The 22,314-nt window shown below is 38.4% G+C and overlaps 1 protein-coding gene across 2 annotated transcripts; it reads right to left on the reverse strand.

Moving 5' to 3' along the window:
* Positions 1-7,572: 7,572 nt before the first annotated feature.
* LOC130711226 (exocyst complex component SEC6) lies at positions 7,573-21,148 on the reverse strand. 2 transcript variants are annotated; one of them, XM_057560749.1, is made up of 25 exons: positions 20,798-21,148; positions 19,952-19,990; positions 18,714-18,802; positions 18,497-18,587; positions 17,744-17,833; positions 17,546-17,625; positions 16,656-16,748; positions 16,337-16,363; positions 16,054-16,161; positions 15,667-15,805; positions 15,482-15,526; positions 14,279-14,334; positions 13,392-13,500; positions 12,092-12,232; positions 11,803-11,982; positions 11,490-11,573; positions 11,312-11,398; positions 10,536-10,580; positions 9,685-9,763; positions 9,407-9,476; positions 8,775-8,862; positions 8,603-8,692; positions 8,358-8,474; positions 8,059-8,121; positions 7,573-7,865 (listed from the first exon to the last, which is right to left on the reverse strand). In XM_057560749.1, exons 1-25 carry the CDS (start codon positions 20,924-20,926, stop codon positions 7,734-7,736), a joined length of 2,271 nt encoding a protein of 756 aa, XP_057416732.1. In that variant the 5' UTR covers positions 20,927-21,148; the 3' UTR covers positions 7,573-7,733. The 2 variants fall into 2 exon arrangements, with proteins under 2 accessions (XP_057416732.1, XP_057416733.1); XM_057560750.1 differs by lacking the exons at positions 19,952-19,990; positions 20,798-21,148 and having other exon boundaries at positions 18,667-18,806.
* Positions 21,149-22,314: the final 1,166 nt, after the last annotated feature.

A 22,314-nucleotide genomic window follows, 5' to 3' on the forward strand; every position in this document is an offset into this window, starting at 1 on the left:
GCGAGTGTTGGGTGAATCATTCCCCTATTATATTCACCCCTCAGGATTTTGCGCATGTAATTCCCCATGACAACGATCCAATTGTGGTAACAATTAGGGTTAACAATTATGTGACAAAGAAAGTATTCTTAGACCAGGGATCTTCGGCAGACATCATCTATGGAGACGCCTTTGATCGCCTGGGACTAAAGGAATCAGATTTGAAACCATACAGGGGAACTTTGGTGGGATTCACAGGAGACCGTGTCAGTGTGCGGGGATACGTCGAAATTCCGACTGCCTTTGGAGAAGGAGAGTTTGTCAAGAAGTTTCAAGTAAAGTACTTAGTATTGGCGTGTAGAGCCAATTACAACGTACTCTTGGGGCGAGACACCCTCAATAAGGTCTGCGCGGTCATCTCAACTGCTCATTTAACTGTTAAATATCCCGCCTGCAACGGGAAGGTCGGGATATTGCGTGTAGACCAGAATGCAGCAAGGGAATGCTATTTGAGGAGCGTGGCGCTCTATGGGCGGAAGGCCGCCAAGGAGAGCCACCGAATCACAGAAATCTTCCCACAAGAAGGATTTAGCTTGGACCCAAGAGATGATGCTGATGATTTTCGCCCACAACCGCTGGAAGAAACCAAGCAGGTGCAAGTCAAGGACAAGTTTCTAAAGATTGGCAGTGGGTTGACAACAGAACAAGAGGACATACTAATCACCCTTCTGGGCGATAATCTAGATCTCTTCGCATGGACCATCAATGATGTACCAGGGATTGATCCCAAGGTGATCACCCACAAGCTAGCCATACGACCAGGGGCGACCCCGGTCATCCAACCAAGGCGAAGAATGAGTGAAGAAAAGAACAAGGCTGTACAAGTAGAGACTGAAAAATTGATCAAGGCCCGCTTCATCCGTGAGGTACAGTACCCAACGTGGCTCGCCAATGTTGTAATGGTCAAGAAGGCCAATGGGAAATGGCGAATGTGCACGGACTACACGAGCCTGAACAAAGTGTGTCCCAAAGATTCGTACCCACTTCCCAATGTTGACAAGCTTGTGGATGGAGCTTCAGGGAATGAACTTTTAAGTCTCATGGACGCTTATTCGGGCTATAATCAGATTATGATGCATCCCTCGGATGAGGAAAGTACAGCATTCATGACCAATCAGGCGAACTATTGTTACAAGACAATGCCTTTTGGTTTGAAGAATGCAGGAGCTACGTACCAACGGCTCATGGACAAAATTTTTTCAAAGCAAGTAGGCAGGAATATGGAGGTGTATGTGGATGACATGATTGTAAAATCCGCCAGGGCTAGTGATCATGGCGGCGACCTTAAAGAAGCGTTTGATCAGTTAAGAACATATCAAATGAAGTTAAACCCTGAGAAGTGTTCTTTTGGGATCCAGGGAGGAAAATTCTTGGGATTTATGTTAACATCAAGAGGAATAGAAGTAAACCCAGATAAGGGAAGGGCGATCTTGGAAATGAAAAGCCCAACAAGTGTAAAGGAGGTTCAGCGTTTGACAGGGCGAATGGCCGCCTTGTCACGTTTCTTGCCAATGGCGGGTGACAAAGCGGCCCCGTTCTTCACATGTTTAAAAAAGAATTCAAAGTTTCAGTGGACAGAGGAATGCGAACAAGCTTTTACCAAATTGAAAGAAACATTGGCCACATTACCGGTACTCTCCAAGCCAACACCAGGCGTTCCATTAGTGCTCTATTTGGCGGTTACTGACAAGGCGGTAAGTACGGTTTTGCTCCAGGAAGAAGGAAAAAAGCAGAAAGTTATATATTTCGTGAGCCATACTTTACAGGGGGCAGAATTGCGGTACCAAAAAATTGAAAAGGCGGCTTTGGCGATTCTGAAAACTGCAAGGCGTCTCAGACCTTACTTCCAAAGTTTCCAAGTCAAAATTAAAACTGATGTTCCCTTAAGGCAAGTACTTCAGAAGCCTGATTTATCAGGGCGATTGGTTAGCTGGTCAGTTGAGCTGTCAGAGTATGACTTACAATATGAGCCAAGGGGCCAAGTCACAGTCCAGAGTTTAATTGACTTCGTGGCGGAATTAACACCCACTGAAGGAGAGAAGACTCAAGGAGAATGGGTCCTGTCTGTGGATGGATCCTCTAATAACACTGGAAGTGGGGCGGGAATAACAATCGAAAGTCCAGATAAAATGATCATTGAACAGTCTCTCAAGTTCGAGTTCAAGGCGAGCAATAATCAATCTGAGTACGAGGCTCTGATTGCCGGCTTAAGGTTGGCCATTGAATTGGGAGTCCAGAAGTTATTTATCAAAGGAGATTCGCAGTTAGTGGTTAAACAAGTGAAAGGTGAGTACCAGGTGAAGGATCCGCAACTGTCCAAATATTTGGAAGTGGTGCGCAGATTGATGATGGAGGTCAAAGAAATCAAAATAGAACATGTCCCGAGGGGACAAAATGAGAGGGCTGATGTATTGGCGAAGTTGGCAAGCACAGGGAAATTGGGCAACTACCAGACAGTCATTCAAGAAACCCTGCCTCGCCCGAGCATTGATTTGGTAGAAATAAAGTTGAAAGCTGTAAAGTCAGTCAGTGAGGGCGAGATATCTTGGATGGAATCGATTAAAACCTTCTTAGAGAACCCACCAAAGGAGGATGATTTGAACACGAGAGCAAAACGAAGGGAAGCCAGTTTTTACACACTGGTGGGTGGAGAGTTGTATCGGCGAGGAATCATGTCTCCTATGCTCAAATGTGTCGATATCAAGGACGCCCTCGGAATAATGGCGGAAGTCCACGAAGGCGTGTGTTCTAGTCATATTGGCGGGCGATCCTTGGCAGTTAAGGTGATAAGAGCAGGATTCTATTGGCCAACGATGAAGAAGGATTGTTTGGAGTATGTTAAGAAATGTGAAAAATGTCAAGTCTTTTCTGACCTACACAAGGCTCCACCAGAAGAATTAACAACCATGATGGCGCCTTGGCCGTTCGCCATGTGGGGGACCGATATCTTAGGACCATTCCCTGTGGCGAAGGCACAAATGAAGTACATCATCGTGGCGGTTGATTACTTCACTAAGTGGATAGAGGCTGAGGCAGTAGCAACTATCACGGCCGCTAAGGTCAGGAGCTTCTTGTGGCGAAGGATTATTTGTAGATTTGGGGTTCCCAGGGCATTAGTAATGGACAACGGAACACAATTCACAAGTAGTGTTACCCGAGAATTTTGTACAGAAATGGGAATCGAGATGCGATTTGCCTCTGTAGAACATCCACAGACCAATGGGCAGGCTGAATCGGCTAACAAAGTTATCCTGAAGGGTTTAAAGAAGAAACTGGATGAGGCAAAAGGGCTTTGGGCGGAGGAACTACCAGGCGTTCTTTGGGCATACAACACCACGGAGCAGTCAAGCACAAAGGAAACCCCGTATCGTCTAACTTATGGAACTGACGCCATGCTCCCAGTGGAAATTGAAAACCAAAATTGGCGAGTGGCTCGGTTTAATGAAAATGACAACGGAGAAAACTTAATAGCAAATCTAATTATGCTGCCCGAGGAACAACGAGAGGCCCACATAAGAAATGAGGCGGGAAAAGTGAAGGTGGCAAGAAAATTCTCAACAAAAGTGGTGCCAAGAAAAATGAGGGTAGGAGACTTAGTGCTCCGAAAAAATACAATGCCCGATAAACACAACAAACTCTCACCCAACTGGGGCGGGCCTTACAGGATTATTGGCGATGTTGGAGGAGGAGCTTATAAGTTGGAACAACTAAGCGGTCAAAAGGTTCCACGAACATGGAACGCCTCTCATCTAAAGCAGTATTTTAGTTAGTAGAAACAACAAATGTGAACGAAGTCGCACTCTTTTTCCCTTTCTTTGGAAAGGTTTTTAATGAGGCGACAATTGTAATGAAGGGACAATTGTTCCCATACGAAAGAAAATTAATGAAAAGATCATTTCAACAGAATCATATATGTTTTATTACGAGTTCATGCAATGCAAATCGTATCAAGGTATGCAATACCGCGAGTAAACCTTTCGGAATAAGAAAGTATCGCCTTCAAAAGTTAAAGCCTTGGCAATTCTAGTGGCCACTAGAAACCAAGCCTCGTCGAAAAATCGGCTAAGGTATATAACAACGAAAGTTGGGAACAACTAAAAACAACGAATGAACTTAAGATGATATCCATTTAAAGTAGAAAAAAGGGGGCGATGCCCATACATGATTTGGAATGAAAATAAAACAGGGCAATGCCCAAAGAAAAATTTCAACTTCATAAAATAAAAACAAATTCAAGCCAGGTTCTCGTTGTTGGAGTTGTTGCCCTGGCTTGTCCCAGCTTGAGGATCTTCCTTCCCTTGATCCTCATTCCTGTGCTGCTCATTCCCATCCTCGCCATCTTCTTCAGGCTCACTCTCATCATTGAATTGGGGAAGGAGATCGAGGCTAATGTCATCATCACCAACTACTTGACCATCCTTGATCTCCTTCAGCCACCCAATGCGGGAAAGATCAAAGCCCGGCTCAACTACACTGATCTGCTCTTTGGCCGCCAGAAAGCCTTGAGCATATTGGAGAGAAGCACGCCCTAGGATGGAAGCATTCAGGCGATCATGTTTCTTCTCCAACTTTTGATATTTGGCTTGAATGGCAGTGTGCTTGTCATTTATGGCTTCTTTAAGAGACTTTGTCTTTTGAAGAAGCAGGTCCGAAGCAGCCAAGTCTTCAGTTAACTTAGCACACTTCTCCTCAGCAGATTTCAGCTTGTTGTTGGCAGTCTCAGCATCAGTTTTAGCCTGCTCATAGGCTGTTTTGTAATCAGCTGCCTTCTTCTCAAAACGGTTCTTGGCTGAGATCAACTCTTTTACACACTGAGCCATTCCCGCCACAGTGCTGGCGGCAGAAAGCGCGTGATGGATCGCCATGGAAGCAATGTTGGGGGGACCCTGACTGGAAATGTCCTTGTGAATCCGGTTGTCAAAAGTACGGGTCATGAATTCCAGCCCATTGAAGTGAGGATCCGACAAGCTCAGCAAGGGGGGAGGAGCTTCGCCACCAATGGCTGAACTAGGGCCAGCCTGGCCAAATGGAGTTGATGGGCGGTTGATCAGCGTGCTTGAATCTTGTTGAGGGGGCGGGACATTGTCATGTCCCTTCTTTTTCTCAGATGGACGGCTTTTTGAATCAAGAGTCGATTGGTGGAGAGGCTTACCACCAGCAGCACCTGAAGTTTTTTGACGTTTAGGGTCCCTGACGTTGTCAGAACCCGAGGTACCCTCATTTTTCTTCTTCTGCTCAGTTTCGGCGGCCCTCTTTTTCGCCGCCGCAGCAGACTGGGCGAGGTACTCCTTCATCTTGAGTGGGTTCGCGTCAACCTTGCCTTTTCCCATCGTAGCTGTACGGAAAACATCAATTAGACGAGATACATGAACAAAAAGAAAAAGAAGTTACGTACAAAGATTATAAACTTACTAAAAAATTGATTTAAAGTGCCGGACTTCGACGCCTCAATCAAGTCGTGACCGGAAATTACTGGTAGTGTGCGGAGGTAATCGGCGACGCCTTGTTCAGATTCATCCAAGGCGTCGTATGAAACAGATATTTTTCGGCGAGGGTTCTTTGTCCAGTAAAAAGGGAAGAGGGGGTTATTGTCAGAATCTCGGAACAAGTTCTTTATTTCGGGCGACTCCACAACTTTAAAGTATTTCTTCTGCCATACTTTGTAATGGCTTTTAAGGGCGGTAAACCGACTCATGTTCTTACGGGCTAATAGTGGAACCCATTTCACAGAAGTAGGTTTAGTGGTGACTGATTTATAGAAAAGGAAGAACAAGGGATAGGTTGGAGTGAAACTCAAGTGTTCACAAAGAATTTCAAAGCAGCGGAGGAAACCCCAGGCGTTGGGCTGGAGTTGGCAAGGCGCCACATTCAGAAAAGAAAGAACGTGACATATAAACGGCGAGAAAGGAAGTTTAATGTTTAAATCTAAGAAGAAATAGCCATAAACAAAGAAAAAATCGGGCGATCCATCGTCTGGTTCTTTACGCAACAGAACACAGTCATCTTCGCCACATGGGAGGACATTCAACAGATGATCTTCATTATTCGAGGTGGCGGGATCTATCTTCGTGAACCCTTGAGCAGAAATTCGAAGCGAACTAATGCTCCCAACGCTGCTCCAGATAGAATGCAACAGACATTTATCTTCAACTAAATGCACGTCAGAGCGCCATTCAGGTGAAGACAAATCTCCATTAGAGGAGAGAATTGAGTCTACAGAGCCGGCGGGACCGGAATCATCATGGGTAGAAGGCGAGGAATGAATTTCAATTATAGAGGGGGCGACAACTTCCTCCTCCGTGGAGGGTGAAGAAAGTTCTAGGGAAGAAAGGCTAGCGTTTGGTAAAGACATGTGAGGCAGTTTCATAAAAAGAAGATGAACAGAGTTAAAAGTAAAAAGAAGATGAACAGAGTTAAAAGAAGAAAGAAGATGAACAGAGTCAGAGAAAAAAGAAGTAAACGAAGAGTCTCAAGAAAGAGAAAAACTAACCAGAGGGAGAACCGTGAATTTGAGAAAGGAGAACGTCGGCGATAGGGGAGCACCGCGCAATGACGACGGCCGGAAGAAGAAAAGGTTCACCGGAGTTCAAAGAAGAGGATGAAAGCTGCGGTGAAAAGGGTTTTCAGAGCAAAAGTTTTAAGAAAGTGAAAAATGAAAAGTGAAAAGGGGATTTTATAGAGAGAAAGGAAGAGAGAGAATGAGTGGGGGAAGATCGTGGGATCGTGGGATTTGAAATTCGAAAAGTTAGGAAGCGAAAAGACATTACTCCTCGAGACGCGCAACTGAAGATTGCATTTATAACAAATGATGACGAAATCCCGGAAAATAAGGATACGTGCGTCAGTTGAAAAGACGTGGTTGACGGTTATGATTAATGGCGACATATCTTTGAAACGGCAACAAAGGTGGCGAAGCGTGAAAATGGCGATGTAACAACGAAGGTAAAATGGCGATGAACGAATAAACAATAGAGGCGAACTACTAGGTAACATGATGAAGACATTTCAACTCTACTCGAGTCTCATGTCTTGGGGGCATGTGGACTGGGCGGGACATAAAGAAGATTATGTCCCGCCCAAAATGAACAAATAACCATTGAAGATAGCCATGGCGGGAAAGGCGACACGACGAGCTTCATTGCCCCCCCTTAGATGATGGACCCACAAGCCAGCTGGAAGATTCCTTTGGATTTGTCTTATATGTACGGGGATTTGGGCCCTGATTGTCAGGCCCAAATATAGGAAAGATCCATATCATGACCACCCCCTCTATAAAAGGGGAGGTCATCCACTTGTACGAAACCAACTTTTTCAGCATTAATGAGAATATTCCTTTTATGGTAGTTTTGCTATTTTAGTGCTCTGCTAGGGTTTACTTTTTGTCTTTCTCTTACATAAGCTTGCCCTAGTACAGAACAATAACTCTCTTGGGTATTAGTAGTAGCTATTAGCTCACAGTATTGTTGGCCTAGAAAAATGTAAATCTTGAAAATGTCAATGGCGCTTTTTCTTTTGTGTAGTAAAACAGAACGATAGCAGAAATAAATTGATAAATGAACTAATGAAGTAACAACTGCTATAAATGAAATTTTACAAAACTCATCTATTGACAGCATAACTAGCGATTTATGCACAAGAAACAAATAATTTAAAAAGCAAACCAAACTGTATAAATAAGTGAATAGAATCACATTTCAAGTGAGTTTACGCCAAAGCCCTCCCTTGGAAGCTTGTAAGCACTTCACGCGTCGAAAAACAAAACCTGCCTTTGGAGGTCTTCCATCAACAAGAGAATTTTCATATATCTCTTTGCACTCTTGTATGACCTGTGAATTAACAAGCAAAACAAATCAGTGTTGTTAATCGCGGATTGTGAAAATAGCGGAAAGTCAAAACTCCACTATGAAGATGGTAAGCCCTCATAGCGCAAAATAGCAGAGGGCCTTCAAAGCTGCTACGCTATAGCGCCGCTATAACGGCCATTTGACAACACTGAAGCAAACATTGAATTTTATTTACCTCCTTGGCATCTTTACGAGGAATTCCTTCTCGTAGACCAACGAGTTTCTCGACAACTTCAGGCTACAAAAGCAGACAAAAATCACAGATTCATCAACCAGGACAACTCGAGGGATAAAACTTTACGCGTTTAAAATCATATAAAAACCTTTTCAAAGTTGATTTTCTAAGCCAAACACAAAACTGCAATTACCCACTCTAAAATTATTTCTATTGCATAAAGAACTAAAACTTTATTTTTGCAAATGAAAAGAATTGAGCTGAGTAAACTATTTAAATCATATTGAGCATAATTTTACCGGGCAGTCAGGTTGATGTTCGAGTATATTTGTGTAGATGAGTGTGAAGGTATCCAGACTCTCTGCTGAAGCAAGTTCCCTCAAATCGCTAAGTACGCTAACTCTGTTTTCAACTTTCTAATCCAGAATATCAAGGAAATCAGAGTAAGAAACGTGGGCGCAGTGCTAATAACAAATTGATCTTGGACTGGCATAATAATAGCATTTAATGACAACAGTAAAAAAATATCCAAAAGGAAGCTTACAGAAACACTGATATGTTCCCGAAAAAAGTCCATGATAACCTCCTCATCTAGCCTCATACGTTCAATGGTTTCTTCCTTGATGTAATTTTTCTGCAATTAAAATTAGTGTTGCGACAATTCAGTCAAATGAATAATATTATGCACAATTTTTTGTCCATAAATAAGATCATACCTGTGTCAAAAGATGATCAACATAAACAACCACTGTTTCCTCCAGGCAAGCTTCAACGAATCTCCTAAAAGATCTTTCTTCAATGTACCTTGAATATGTGTGAAGTTACAAGAGTTAGTTTTCAGCGACAAGAAATTTAACAATCAAACGTCAAATAATTGCGATATTCGTATCAACAACTCCATAAAAATGAATCACTAATAAAAAATTAAAGGACAGACATTAATTTGAGTAACCAAAACACCATTACCAAGGAAATATAATAGATACTAGGTAGAGAAGGAATGGAATGGGTGAGCAGAAGATATATTGACTGGGCCACTAAGATGTCAACACTACATTTTGCAGCTTCAGTTTTCATATTTTATAAATTGATTTCAGCTGGTGTTGGGCGTAATGTGTTTCTCGTTTTTTGCACTTTTCTAAATTGGAAATGTCACTAAGTAGCTTATAGAACTTAGAAGCCTTTCTTTGATATAAGGCTTGGCTTGTATTTGGGTTTAGAAGTTTGACAACCTTGCTCAACTCTATATTTGAACAGTTTATAAACATGTGACAGAAATGTGACAGAAATGATCTGGCATGTGTGGAAGAAACAAAATGAAATTACTGAGATCAGAAAATTTACTCACATTTTTACATCAGTGAAATAATCACCAAATGTTGCAACCAAGTACTCAGTAATCTGGCCCTCACTCCATTCTGATAAATGCAAATTAAAAGAGAACTTTTAATTTTCATATTACTATGATGCACAGGTACTTCATTTAGACTGTCGTACACTATGTTTATATATGTGTGTGTGCGTGTGTGTAAATAGAGTTCAACAATTAGGAATTCGCCTAACAAAAAAGAGTGCACACTTAGTATAAGCCCACATAAAGCCAGCTATGTGATAGTTAATTGTTACCTTTGTGGTATAGCTTGACCAGCAACTCCTGGACACCAGGATCTTCAAATATCACACTAACAGTTTGATGCACAGCTTCCTATCACCAAGAAAAAAGAGGTATTCATCAACATGGTAAAAGCAGTGAACACATTTAATTTTAAATATTAAAATACGTAGTTTAAACTAGCAGAAAAACAAAATCTTAAGTGTAAAATTCTATAAACAAAATCCTTATATGCTGGTGAGTGAATAAATCGACATGTGAACATAACAACAGACAGGCATCTTTCAAGAGATCAAGAAGTAATTGAATTATGGGTCCATATTATTATATTCTTCTAGCAGTGGGAATCCATGGGTATACAAGTTACAGGGAGAACATTGTGCACATATTTGACTGCTTGATTAACAACAGTGGCAAAAAATTGTGCTCCAGGCAGAACGAAAGATAAGGGAAGGATAGAAACATGTTTGTTAATGAATTGGCTGATCAGAGGTCATCAATACATGGCGATTATATTCCTCAATGACTTAAATGAGCAAACGGATAAAGCAAAAAAGGGGAAGTCTAACGAGCGGGTGTATGCCTGTACAGAAGGTCAGAGTTACCTTTAAATATATGAATATTAGTTGTGAGCAAAATTTGATCTATGCATGCCTATGTTATATTGATAATTTCAGAATATTCAATCAAGAGAAACCATCAGAAGAAACTGCTTAAAGAAATTGGAGAAGACAGATGATAATTAATTTCTTCATGTCACACTAAATAATTGCAGTAGAGACAGCAGAATAAAAAAACAGTGCGGATTTAACATGTTGCCACAAAAAAAGTATTAGAATAAAAAAATTTGTACACTCCTCCATACCTTAGCAACCTCAAGAAAACCCTTACACGTATCTTCAAAATTAACCTGTAATGAAACAGAAAAATGTGAATATATAGTCTTCAATAAATAGACTGGGTAGTTATTCAAAATACCAATATCAGGCTCCCAGGTTAGCAATTAGCATACATATAAACAGTGGAAATCAGTGGGGTCAGGTTGATTATAGGACTCTCAAAATACCCCCTCACGCCCAGGAAGACATTTGGAGCGTGGAAATTATAGGAGTCTTATTTTTATTGTAATGGAAATCAGTGGGGCCAGGTTGATTGCACTGGAAAAGTCGTGGGACCAAGTTAAGCTTATGGTCCTGTTCTAATGAAGTTGCTTTGTTCTGGAATTACCAAACATAATACACAGAACAATAATGTTTTGTTCAGTTATGTTCCATCCCGTTGTGTTATGTTCGAATCCTAAACATTAACACCAATTCTTGAGAAGTATATCCTGATTTCCGTTCAATAATTTTGTTCAATAAAAATGTAGTATTTCTTTTAGAGACAGACAGAATTATAAGAAAATGAAGCATATTTTCTCATTATTCAAAACATGCATTAAGAATGAAATATCTGATAGTTCAAACAGGAATTCAAGAAATATCACTTCATAAGGAATTATGATAGTTAATTAAACATGAATAACAAATTATTGAATTTCATTTCACAAAAATGAAATAACGAAAAAAGAATAAGTCAACAGAGCAATATTTATCCAATTAATCGAACTAGGAAAAATAATCAGAAAACAAAGCTCCAAACCTGCTCAGCATAGTTTTGTGGAAGGGCTTCTATGGTGCTATTACTTAGCTCCATTGCAAGATCATAGCAGCGCAAATTGTTGTTAATCTAAGTCACATCGAATCCCATGTCAACAGAAGTACCAATAAGAAACAACGTTGAAATAACAAGATAACACTTAAGAAACAATGACACTAACCATAGCACACAAAGGTTCCAGACCAATTTCAGAAGCAGGTTCTTCAAGTCTCTTCTTTTCAGCTGCTTGAAAATCAATCATCACCTATAAAAGTACAGCAGTAATATAAGCAACAGAGCCACTGATATAAGCAGTAAGCACTAAAAATGTGCAATAAAAGTCCGTTCATGGATTTCTGTATATAACTTGAAAAATCTATTTTCCATGTTCTATCCAGTTTACCTTTTATTTACCAAGAGTTTACAAGAGTTTAGTTTTCAAAAGATAAACTTAGAATGAGCATCAGTAACATCCATATCTTATCTGATAGTACCTGAATGGTTGCCAAGGAAATTCTGTATAACATCACATCGGTGCTATTATCTCGAACAATTTGAACTTGTTCTCCAAGTATCCTGAATAGATCAACAGCAGCTGGGGTATATAGCTTCCCATCTTCAGTTTTCTTTGGGGGCTGTGTTTTATCTGCTTCCAAAATATTCAAGTACCATTTCTAGAAAACATTAAGAACAAAGTTTAATATTATGTAAGATAAAAAAACTGATTCAATGAGCATCATAGATTACCAAAGCTAAATAAATGAACAACATAGCTTGGATTACCCTTGTTGTAGCTTGCATTCTCTCAACATAAGAGTTCATAAGGGGATCCATTGCACCACTTTCAGAGCACACTTGGGCCAGAGACTCATCAACACCGAGCCCAATCAGATTGTCTTGGTATTCAACCACCCAACCGGTTACCTGGTTGATAAAAAAACAAAAGCATGTGTGTATCTTTTCCCATAAACATGCAAAGGGAGAAAAAGAAAATAGAGACTGGGAGAAAAGGAGAAATGGTTATGCTTAAATTTACATAGCAAGGAACATATCAAAGTCCGTTAATAAATAGAAAAAGGAAACGCTCATTAGTCATTAGAAACTAATTACCGAGCTAGCAGAACCAAAGCTGCACAGAATGTACAGTACACTAACAGCCAACAGGGCTAAACTAGTCTTAGTACTTGGATTCATGAAGGAGAGATCATATGGAAATTTTTGCCAACTAAACTCATTGTGGTACTTAGAGGGACAAGCCCAAGTCTATGGGGAGTAACACTACAAGGCTAAAATAGGAAATAGGCTTGGATCGTCAAGCAGAAGGTGCAGTTGCTTTCCAGCTCCAGTTTCACATCTTCCAGCTGAAGAAAACATTTTTTGGCTCATCTAATAGGACCTAAGTTGCAGGTTGAGTTCAAAGTCAATCCTCATTTATCACCAGAATGACAATTTGCATTTCATTCAGTTGCTCCCCAAGGGATCAAACTGATCAGGCTCTCATTAAATGGCCATCTCAGCCAATAGAAGATATTACTTTGGAGGGTGCACGACTATAAGTCAGATTCATTCCAGTTTTCATATTTCAACATCGAGGACAAGGTTGAACTTCAAGGGGTGGGTACTGTAATGTTAGGACAGTAGGATATTTGCTAGGAACAATAAAGGAAAGACAAAGTAGTTAGTTTCGACAGTTAAATAATTAGTTAGAGGGAATCAGTGAGATAAACAAATTTTAGGAGGATCATTCAAGGAATGTATTTGGAGATAACTAAGTAAGTGATCAGTTGAGAGGGAGGGAAAAAAAATTGTCAACAGGAAACCCTCATTGGAGAGATCTTTCCCCTTGTTCTGTTCATTTTCAGTCAAGAAAAAAAATCTTTCTTTTTCCCCTCCATTTCCATTATGGGTTCCTAACATATTACAACATTCTCTGTAATACAAATGAATTTGACGCTAGTAACTTAGTTTCCGAATACTACAGAGGCAGAAAATGCATGAGCTGACCTTTATCTAAAGAGAAAATGACATTCCAAGTAAGTGGGGGATAACATGTTATGCATAAATAACAACCCAAGTGAAATACCTTTAATATCTCAATATTTGTTAATTCATTTGCCCTGTCACTAAGTAACCTTAGCATCTGAATAAACCTCTCGGTGTACAGATTTACCATCAGTTGGAATATTTCATATCTGCCAGAATTGAAAAACTGAATTAGAATTTAGAACAAACAGAACATGTATATAAAGCAACCCTCTACTGCTTCCTGAGATTAACCAAAATGTATAGTTTTATTCAGATAGGCCCAAACATGTAAGGATGTATTTCACAGAGAAACTGAGACAAAGCCAAGGAAGCAGTAAGGAGAAAAGCAGAACACCTCTAGGAGCTATTGACCATATATGTATCATCTTTGATTGATAAGTTCTTTGTTCTACTGTATTTATCAATCTTTTGTATTGCAAATTGAAAACTATATTCCAATTTGTGGGGCAGTGCTAAAGGATATATAGTACAGTAAAAACGAAAGTGGTTTGTTCATTGACCAATTAGCTACTTGTAGTGCAGGAATCGAATATGAAAGGGTACAAGAGTCAGATTACAGTCCAAATATTTGAATAGAGGTGTAGGGTAAGCTCCTGATTTTCCACTTACAACCATTCTGAGTACCTAGTAAAATGTTCCATTCTCTGGGTGTCACATCTTTTCTAATTTCCCTTTTTCTCTACTCTATCTCTCTTTAAAATTTTCTTGTATTTCAACACAACCTACTAACCAGCAAATTTAAACTTTTGATCATATAAAATGAACTACACAAATACAGGAAGTTGAAGCACAAAGCATACCTAAATAGAGAAATTAAAATCATAGCAGGAAACAATACAAATCATATTATAATGATAATATTGATTAGCAGATAGCCTGTCCAAAAGCTAAGATTAAAAAGGTAGTACTAATATGTTCAATAACCTTGGAGGAAAGCAGGGGGCAACATAGTCATAGACATCTCCAAGTTCCTCCCCTATCTGTATACCGCGGAAAAAAAAGAGGTTCCATCAGTAATAGGGAATAAAACTGGATCTCAGGTGTAAGCTAAAGATAATTTACAGAAACAACTAAACTGTAATTTAATATGGGAATTGGAGAAGAACCATTTACTGAATTTCCGGCATTAAACTAGTTATTATAATTGATTCAGTACTTCAAAGAATGGAAGGAAGAAGGGGGAGGAGAGAGAGAGAGAGAGAGACAAACTTCCATTCATGAATTATCTAAGACAGAAAAATGATAGAATATAATTCTCTGCACATTAAAATGTCAACTTATATCAGTACGAATAAAATAAGTGAACAGGATTATGGCATTTCATTTGCATTACTAACAGCATGAGAAGAGTTCTGAAGAAGATACAGCATGTACAAAATTTAAAGGGGGTACAGTCCCTTTTCGGCTTTTCCTTCATATCAATTAACATAGAAAGTTTACTTCAATTTCATTTTCAATAAAACAAGGAGGATTATGGCTTCACAAGGTAAGGCAATGATATTTTGCAGACTGAAAATGCTGTGCTCACTAACAAAATCCACTCTTTACAGGTACAGTCAAATATCAGCCCCAAATGTGCAATTTTTTTCAGAGCATGAACTTTTAAGATATGATGGCTATGCAAAAATGTAGTTATAAAAGTCAACCAACCCAACTTAATCTTTAATGCAATATGAGCATCTATTGACAACTCTAAATTATTCTTTTGGCATACGAGCGGTTCATACCATAAAATCATATTTTGTTACTGTACTACTCAGAACATATTTCTTTTCTAGCAAAACATAGCTTCTTTTCTAGTGGAGTTTAGTTTTTACATTGTATTTATTATGTATAGGATTCGGTTATTTCTGTAAAGCTGCTGTATTCATTGTTTTATATAGGGAAGTTTAGCCTGTTATGCTGACTCAACCTTCAGTTGTAACAGCCTTTAGTGTCTAGGAGAAGCTCATGATTGCAATATATATATAGCATCATTGAACTAAAAATGAAAATACTAACATTATTCAGTTTCTTTTAGCGTACATGTATTAGCATGCATAAGAACAGAAGTAAAAAGGATATTTAGTTCTCATGGAGAAAATGGAAATTAAAAAACTCTGAAGTTTAAAGTTCAGTCTAACTTACTGCTCGAGCTTCCTCTAAAGCTGCTTTCAGGTCCTCAAACACAAGCTGTTACATAAAATAAATTGAAAGTGAGTTGCATACATAATAGCATATTCTCATGAGTTCTGCAGGTGTTTGAGCATAGAGGAAAAGAGGTGTCTGCATTTTTTAGCAGGAGAGGGTGCAAGTAGAATAGTGAAATCTACCTCATTCAGAAGTTTGTCAAAGCGACTTTCTACAGTCTTCCTAATATGCTCATAGCACTTATCCTTGTAGCCTTTCCCCTGAACCTTCAATTTTTGCTGTGCTAAATTTTTTGAAGAGGCCATTGTACTTGTAGATTTTCTGTGATTCATTAGCATTAACGAAAATATGAGATGTTAGGAAATATCCACAGTAAAATAAGTCTCATAACAAGATGCCTAGGTTGTTCAGAAGGTTTCTCATAGCAGTATAGAAAGCAAATGCAGTAAAACTATCAAGTAAATCATATATTGAGATGGAAGCTAGTGTCTTTATTTCCATTATTATAGATTTTCAACATCACAAAGTATCTAGGGTAAAGCAAATCAATTCCAATTACTATAACATACACAGTGGTCCTACGAGGATTTGGGGCTGCTGCCACTGCACCATCCCCTTCAGCCTCAGCTGCTTCCTCTGCAACCTGTTGATCATGGACTTCTTGCATTTCAACGACCCTGAAATAATATTAGAAAAAGACAGCAAAAACAAGAATGCATTCATTTTCGTACGAGTAAACACTGTATAGCAGATTGGAAGTTCCAAACTTCCAACCTACCATGAAAAGATAAAATGAAAGGAATAAAGAAGCAAAAAATAAAAGAAAAATGCAAATGTCCATCAAGAACATACCGCAAAGCACGGACCAAAGTCTGTGGGCTGCAAACAAAAAGAAAAAGAGATTTTTTAAAAAATGAAAAAAAAAAACAGAATTGAAAATCATATCACAATCAAAACATACAACTTCATGGTTAACAATGCAGTGCATCTAAAAGTAATAAAGGAATGGAATACTGATCATCAAATGTGTGATTAACAAACGTGACTCAAATGTGTTGAACCAAAAATCAACAGGAAATATAACACTTTCAAATCCTAAGTAGCACCCGATAGAAGTTAAGTGAAGCAGTTTCATGGGAACAATATGCAATATTCAAACATTGGCACAAACCTTTCTTTAGAAAGTTTATAGTAATTGGAAATGTGTCCCCAGAGTGTCTTCTCAAAGGTCTCCCAGGTTTGATCCACATCTTCAAAATACTCTCTAAAAAAAGAGAAATACAAGCATAAGATGAGGAGAAATAGACATAAAGCCTTAAAACTGTAAAAGAACAGCAAAACCAAACAATTAATCATAAATCTCAATAAATAACTTCAGTCTTCAATTCTTCATCTTTCAAAGTCACTTTCAATTTCCAAAAGGTTTATATGACACTTCAGCTCCTATCAACACAATGATGGTACTCGAACATTTATTTAAAGGAAAGCCCATATATTACAAAAATAATTAATTTCACCAAATGAGAGGATTAATGAACAATCCACCAACAGGCCTGAACAACAAATTTAGGGAAGAGTGGATTGATATTTCTAGATCAACAGCCGTATGACTTGGATATAAATCCAAAAGTAAAATTAGCATTAAAAGAACATAAATATTAGATCCGTTGTTTATACTTGATATATAAAGATTTCAGCTGTAAAATTCAATTTTAAGGACCGCATTGCATATTCAGTTCAGTCAAGTTGCAAATATTCTTGATGGACTTCAATTTTTTCATAGTTATGGAATTTTGCTATGTTCTCTGTGGCAAACCAATAACAGACTAAAGTGACTAACTATTGACAAATCTCACATGGTTCAATTTCATCACAGTACTGTAAAATTGAAAATACATATAATACCACTGATTAAGAAATAAGAATACTAGTGGGTTATTGCATAATTATAAGATGGGGGCTTATGCAGATTGAAATTCACTTCAAAATCTGTGGCAGCCCCTCCAGGGTTCTTGCTCACTCAGCCCATGATTGTGATAATGAACTTAAGAAGACACTGACCTTAGTCTTCCAACCTCTTCCTTGTGAGATCCCGCAGCTGCTAATGCAAACCTTCGCTTTCCATCCAGAGCTGTTAACCTCTGTACAACAAGGAAAAATTATGTAGATAAAATGGAAAATAAGGCTTAAATGCAGACAAGCATGGCTACAGTTTCTGTTAAAACCCATATTTTGCACTATAAGTAATATCACCCAAACCTCATAAGTATTGACAATTTCTTTGTCGTCACTCAAAGAATCACGAGCCTCAGCTGCTTCAACAGAGATGGACATCATACCTTCAACATCCTATCACAAGACCAAGAAGTGAGCCAATATCATAAAGCAACACAGGGTATGTTACATATAAATGCAAAGCTCCAAGTTCCCACCATGCTTACTCAAAATCATGACAAAGGACGCACAATAACCAGGTCGCATCTATCCCATTCTACCCATGAAAGATCAACTAAATTATGAATGTTTGACAAAGTGAAGACTACCATGAACCAACTACCCGAAAAGATTAAATTGTTGGGTGAAGACACATGAATGATTTTATATTATATTTCTGTATGCCTCCTTAATTTTTTAATAGAAGAATGAGGCAGTAAGGATTGAACTCTATACCACTTTGTCATAAAGGTCCTGATACCATGTCATGAACCAACTATCCCAAAAGCACAAGTTGTTGGGTAGACATATGAATGGATTCATATTAGATTTCTAACAAATATACTTAATAGTTAATAGAGAACTGTATCTGCTACTTTAACCATGATTCAGCAGGAGATCAAATGAGAGAGAAAATACCCACGGTAACAATTGTAGATAGCAACCTCAATACTACAACAGAAAATAGGAAATGGAAAGTTCTAAATAACAACTCTTAAGACTATGATACATAAAGAATCTGAGACTAGTGCTCTTATAGTCCGGAAAAATACGACTAATTAAGGACAGAAAAAGCACCTTCAAGGTTGTATTTAAGTTATTCCTTGCATTGCTAAGTAGCTTTATCTGGTCATGGTTGTCAATTAACGTTTGGCATTCCTGACATAACCTGATGCACCAGGAAAATCACAGTAAGCTCGAAGAGAAAGATATCAATGGTGCTAGTTTATACAAGAGAAAACACCCACTCTCAAAGAAGTCCAAACATTTTCAATCTATCTCATTTTTAACCTACTTCTCAATGGAGAGAAAGTTTTCACGAAGCTGGTTTACTGTCTTCTCAGAAGAAGAGAGTGATTTTAGTCCTGCCTGTGCCTCCTCAACCTGCAGTATTTTTTTTGTGTGACAAAGCACATGAAGATATGAGATTGGGACCAGTTCATTCAATATCACAAGCAGTAGAAAATACAAATCAATGCATGTTTAATGGTTAGACATATCAATGACACAGTACTCTTGGAAATTCTACAAATTATGCCATCAATTTTGGTAAGAATCAAGTCCCTGCTGTCCAAGTCTTGAGGTAATTTTAGTATAAAGTATAAACTAAAGTACCCTTCAAGGGGTAATACTGGGGTTTGACAAAGGGGAAGGGGTCAAGGGGTAATAATAGAGTCAAGTGATACTTTAGAAGTTAGACTCGTGGTGTTTTGCTTCCATAGATTGGTGGAAAGAATATTTTTGTCCCCGGTATGAACCTATGTATCCTCTTTATTAGTTCCTCACACACTCCTTAACTAAAAAATAAAAACTGAAAACAACTGCCAATAATTTTAATTTCTCTGTAAAACAATTTAGATATTTTTCTTTCTATCTTTAGCACTGCAGGGTCTTCTTTTTTAGCTTTTGGCGTTGTTCCTTGAATTCTGGTTCTGTATAGATCTTTTCTGAGGTCCAAAGATGGTCTTTGCTTGGGATCCTTGTTGGGGTTTTTTCATCTTTTTGGGGGTTTTCCGTAGAGTTGTCTCGTTGATTAGCCTTGTTTTGTTGGTGTAATCTTCGCTCCTTCCTTGGGGGATCTGTCCTCGGGGGCTTTTTGTGGATAATATAAATCCTTTAATTTCCAAAAAGAAAAATATATATTTACATTCTAACAGCTCGTCGGAGCTTTGTAAATAATTATTCTAAAATTACAGAAACTTCCTCACCACATGCTTTGATGAGCTTATTTTGCAATTATAAAAAAGATTTTCAGTTAATGGCTCTTTCGTGAAAAAACAACAGTACCATTTTCCCACTAGACTTGGTTGGTTACATGGATTAAACAAAACTACTGTATTCAGTCAACGACTTTTCAGTAAACAAAATAAGTTAATCTAAATAGACACGCTTAACATACAGATGATGCAAAGCTACATGGAAATAAAAAAGAAAAAATAGTTCTAGGGTTTGCAACTACTAAAAGGTTAAAGTTTTTCAATAACCTGCCTCTAACTAGCAGATATTTAGTCATTTCAGAAAGGAAAATTTTACCTGCTCAACAACCATCGTACTGAGCTGTGCATCATTGGCCTGTAAATAAAGCAAAATATAAACACTCAGAAAAGAATTAGAAGCTCCTAAAATTCTCTATAAAAATAGCTGCAACCATAATAAATGTTAAAAGAGCCAAGCCAAATATTATCTAATAATTGAAATCATACGGACACCCAACAATATTGTTGAGAAGTCTCACATTGACAAGAAATATAACTAAATAAGTCCTTATATAGGGTAGAGTAATCCTCGCATCGAAGCTAGCTTTTCGGTAAAGTTATTCCTAACCCAAATTCTAAGATTGTGCCAAATACTAAAGTTATTGGAGACCACTCATATATGGGTCACCCGCAAATTTCACGCTCCAGGTGTTTGGTCCTGGGCGTGAGAGGTTGTGTTGAGAAGTTTCACATTAACTAGAGATACAGCTAAACAAGTCATTATATAGGGTAGAGTAATCCTCACCTCAAAGCTAGCTTTTGGGGAAGAGTTAGGCCTAACCCGAATTCTAAGAAATATCATAATTACATATATGCTACATGCTATCTAGGCCTTTCTCTTAAAACACATATCAGTAATCAACTCTGGAAGGGCATTGAGTAATTGCCTAACTACTTCACTAGTTCAACCAATGATGCACTAGTTAGTAAACAAAAAAAACTGACTCAACAAGGGAACATAACAAACAATAGTCCCCTTCTTCTTTCTCTCGCTTCCCTTCCACTCCAACAAAACTACACTAGGGTTCAAAAATCTAGCTAACACGAAATCACAATTCAAGCACAATCAACAACAGCAATTATAATCTTATTAAGAAAATGATGAAGAGAATGGATCTGATACCTGTTGGCGCGAAATGTAATCGGCCTTGATGGAGGAGATTGAGTGGAGAAGCTCCGGAAGAGGTAAGAGTTTGGCGACCTCGCGAACCGCGGCCTCCTTGGCCTCCACTCCGAGATCCTCAACCATCATCTTGTTCGCGTTCGCTACAACAAGGCGGAGAAATCCAGAGCCAGAAACAAGGTTGAAATTCTGTGAACTCGCAACGCAAATCAAATCAAATCAAAACGCGAAGATAGAAGAGTCAGAGATCTCGCGGGAGGAAAACGTCGTCGTCAGGGTGGAAGTCTTTTCTGCAACTAGTGTTTCCGGACGAGGACTGTGGACCCCAATCTTTTCATTTTTATTACATGCTTGTTTAATTGTTTTAGGAAGAATAGAAATGTATGTATGTTTAGGAAGTATAATCACATTACTTTCAAAAAAACAGGATGTATAATCAGATTTCTTGATGTATTAACTTGATAATGTAAATTTCACAAAAAAATAGATAATGTTAGATAATTTTTGAAATTTTTATTTAGTTAAAAATAAAAACGTCATCTGATTTGTCATTGTGACCAAGTAGGAAGGGTGAGTCATCACTCTGGGTCACATAAGTAAAAATTAATGGTATAGACTAAAACAAATAACAATATATATTTCTAAATATTAAAAACTAAATATTTTTTCACTGACTAAACAAACATTTACAATAGTTTATAGGACAAAAACATATTTAAGCCATAAATACAATTAATCTAAATTTATTTTTTTCATTAGGAGATATTCTAATAGTGCTTCGGATTTTCTACTTATTAAGGTTTTTGAGTTTGTTCCTACTGGATCTAGGGATCCTAGATCTAGGGTTAGTGTAGTCATTGCTTCGCTAAAAAAAAAAAAATCTCCTTATTATGAATAGGGTATTGTCTTTTATAGCGGGACAATGACTCTAACTTTTAGTCTATTACATAATGGGTATTACATTAGCTTAATGGGTCATAAGTCAAGTTCGACCTAGACCTTAACAACTCACCCCAATCCTTAACTAGGAGCTGCCAAGCGACCTAAAGTCCCTCCAAGCAAGGGGCATGGTGCCAGCCTTAGGACGCGACGTCCTGACAAGTCCACATATCCGCAAGACGTCGAGCCCAAAGTATGAGAGCGAAGTGCATCTTTACTCAAACTCACTAAGCCCGCTTTCCATTGCTGCAGCTGCGATCTCGACGTCTTGCCTCAGGTCCTCGAGGAGGGCCCGCCTAGCGAGCCTTAAGACCCCCAAACAAGGTGCGTGACGCCTGCTTTTGGACACAACGTCCTAACCTGTTCAAAGTCTTACTTCATGTATGGATTGAGGATTGTCCCACAACTTGCTAGTTTTGTTATGTAATGATGCACTTTCTTTCAATTCATCTTAACGAAGTGATTTTTAATCCAAAACTCAAGTTTAAAATGTTATGTTTGATCATTTTTTCACTTTAATATAACTTGGGTTGTTGACTGAAGTTTATATAATTTGGGAAAAACTAGGCTTCAATTAC

The sequence above is a fragment of the Lotus japonicus genome, chromosome 4, assembly GCF_012489685.1.
Source record: "Lotus japonicus ecotype B-129 chromosome 4, LjGifu_v1.2".
In the NCBI taxonomy this organism is placed as follows: Eukaryota; Viridiplantae; Streptophyta; class Magnoliopsida; order Fabales; family Fabaceae; genus Lotus; species Lotus japonicus.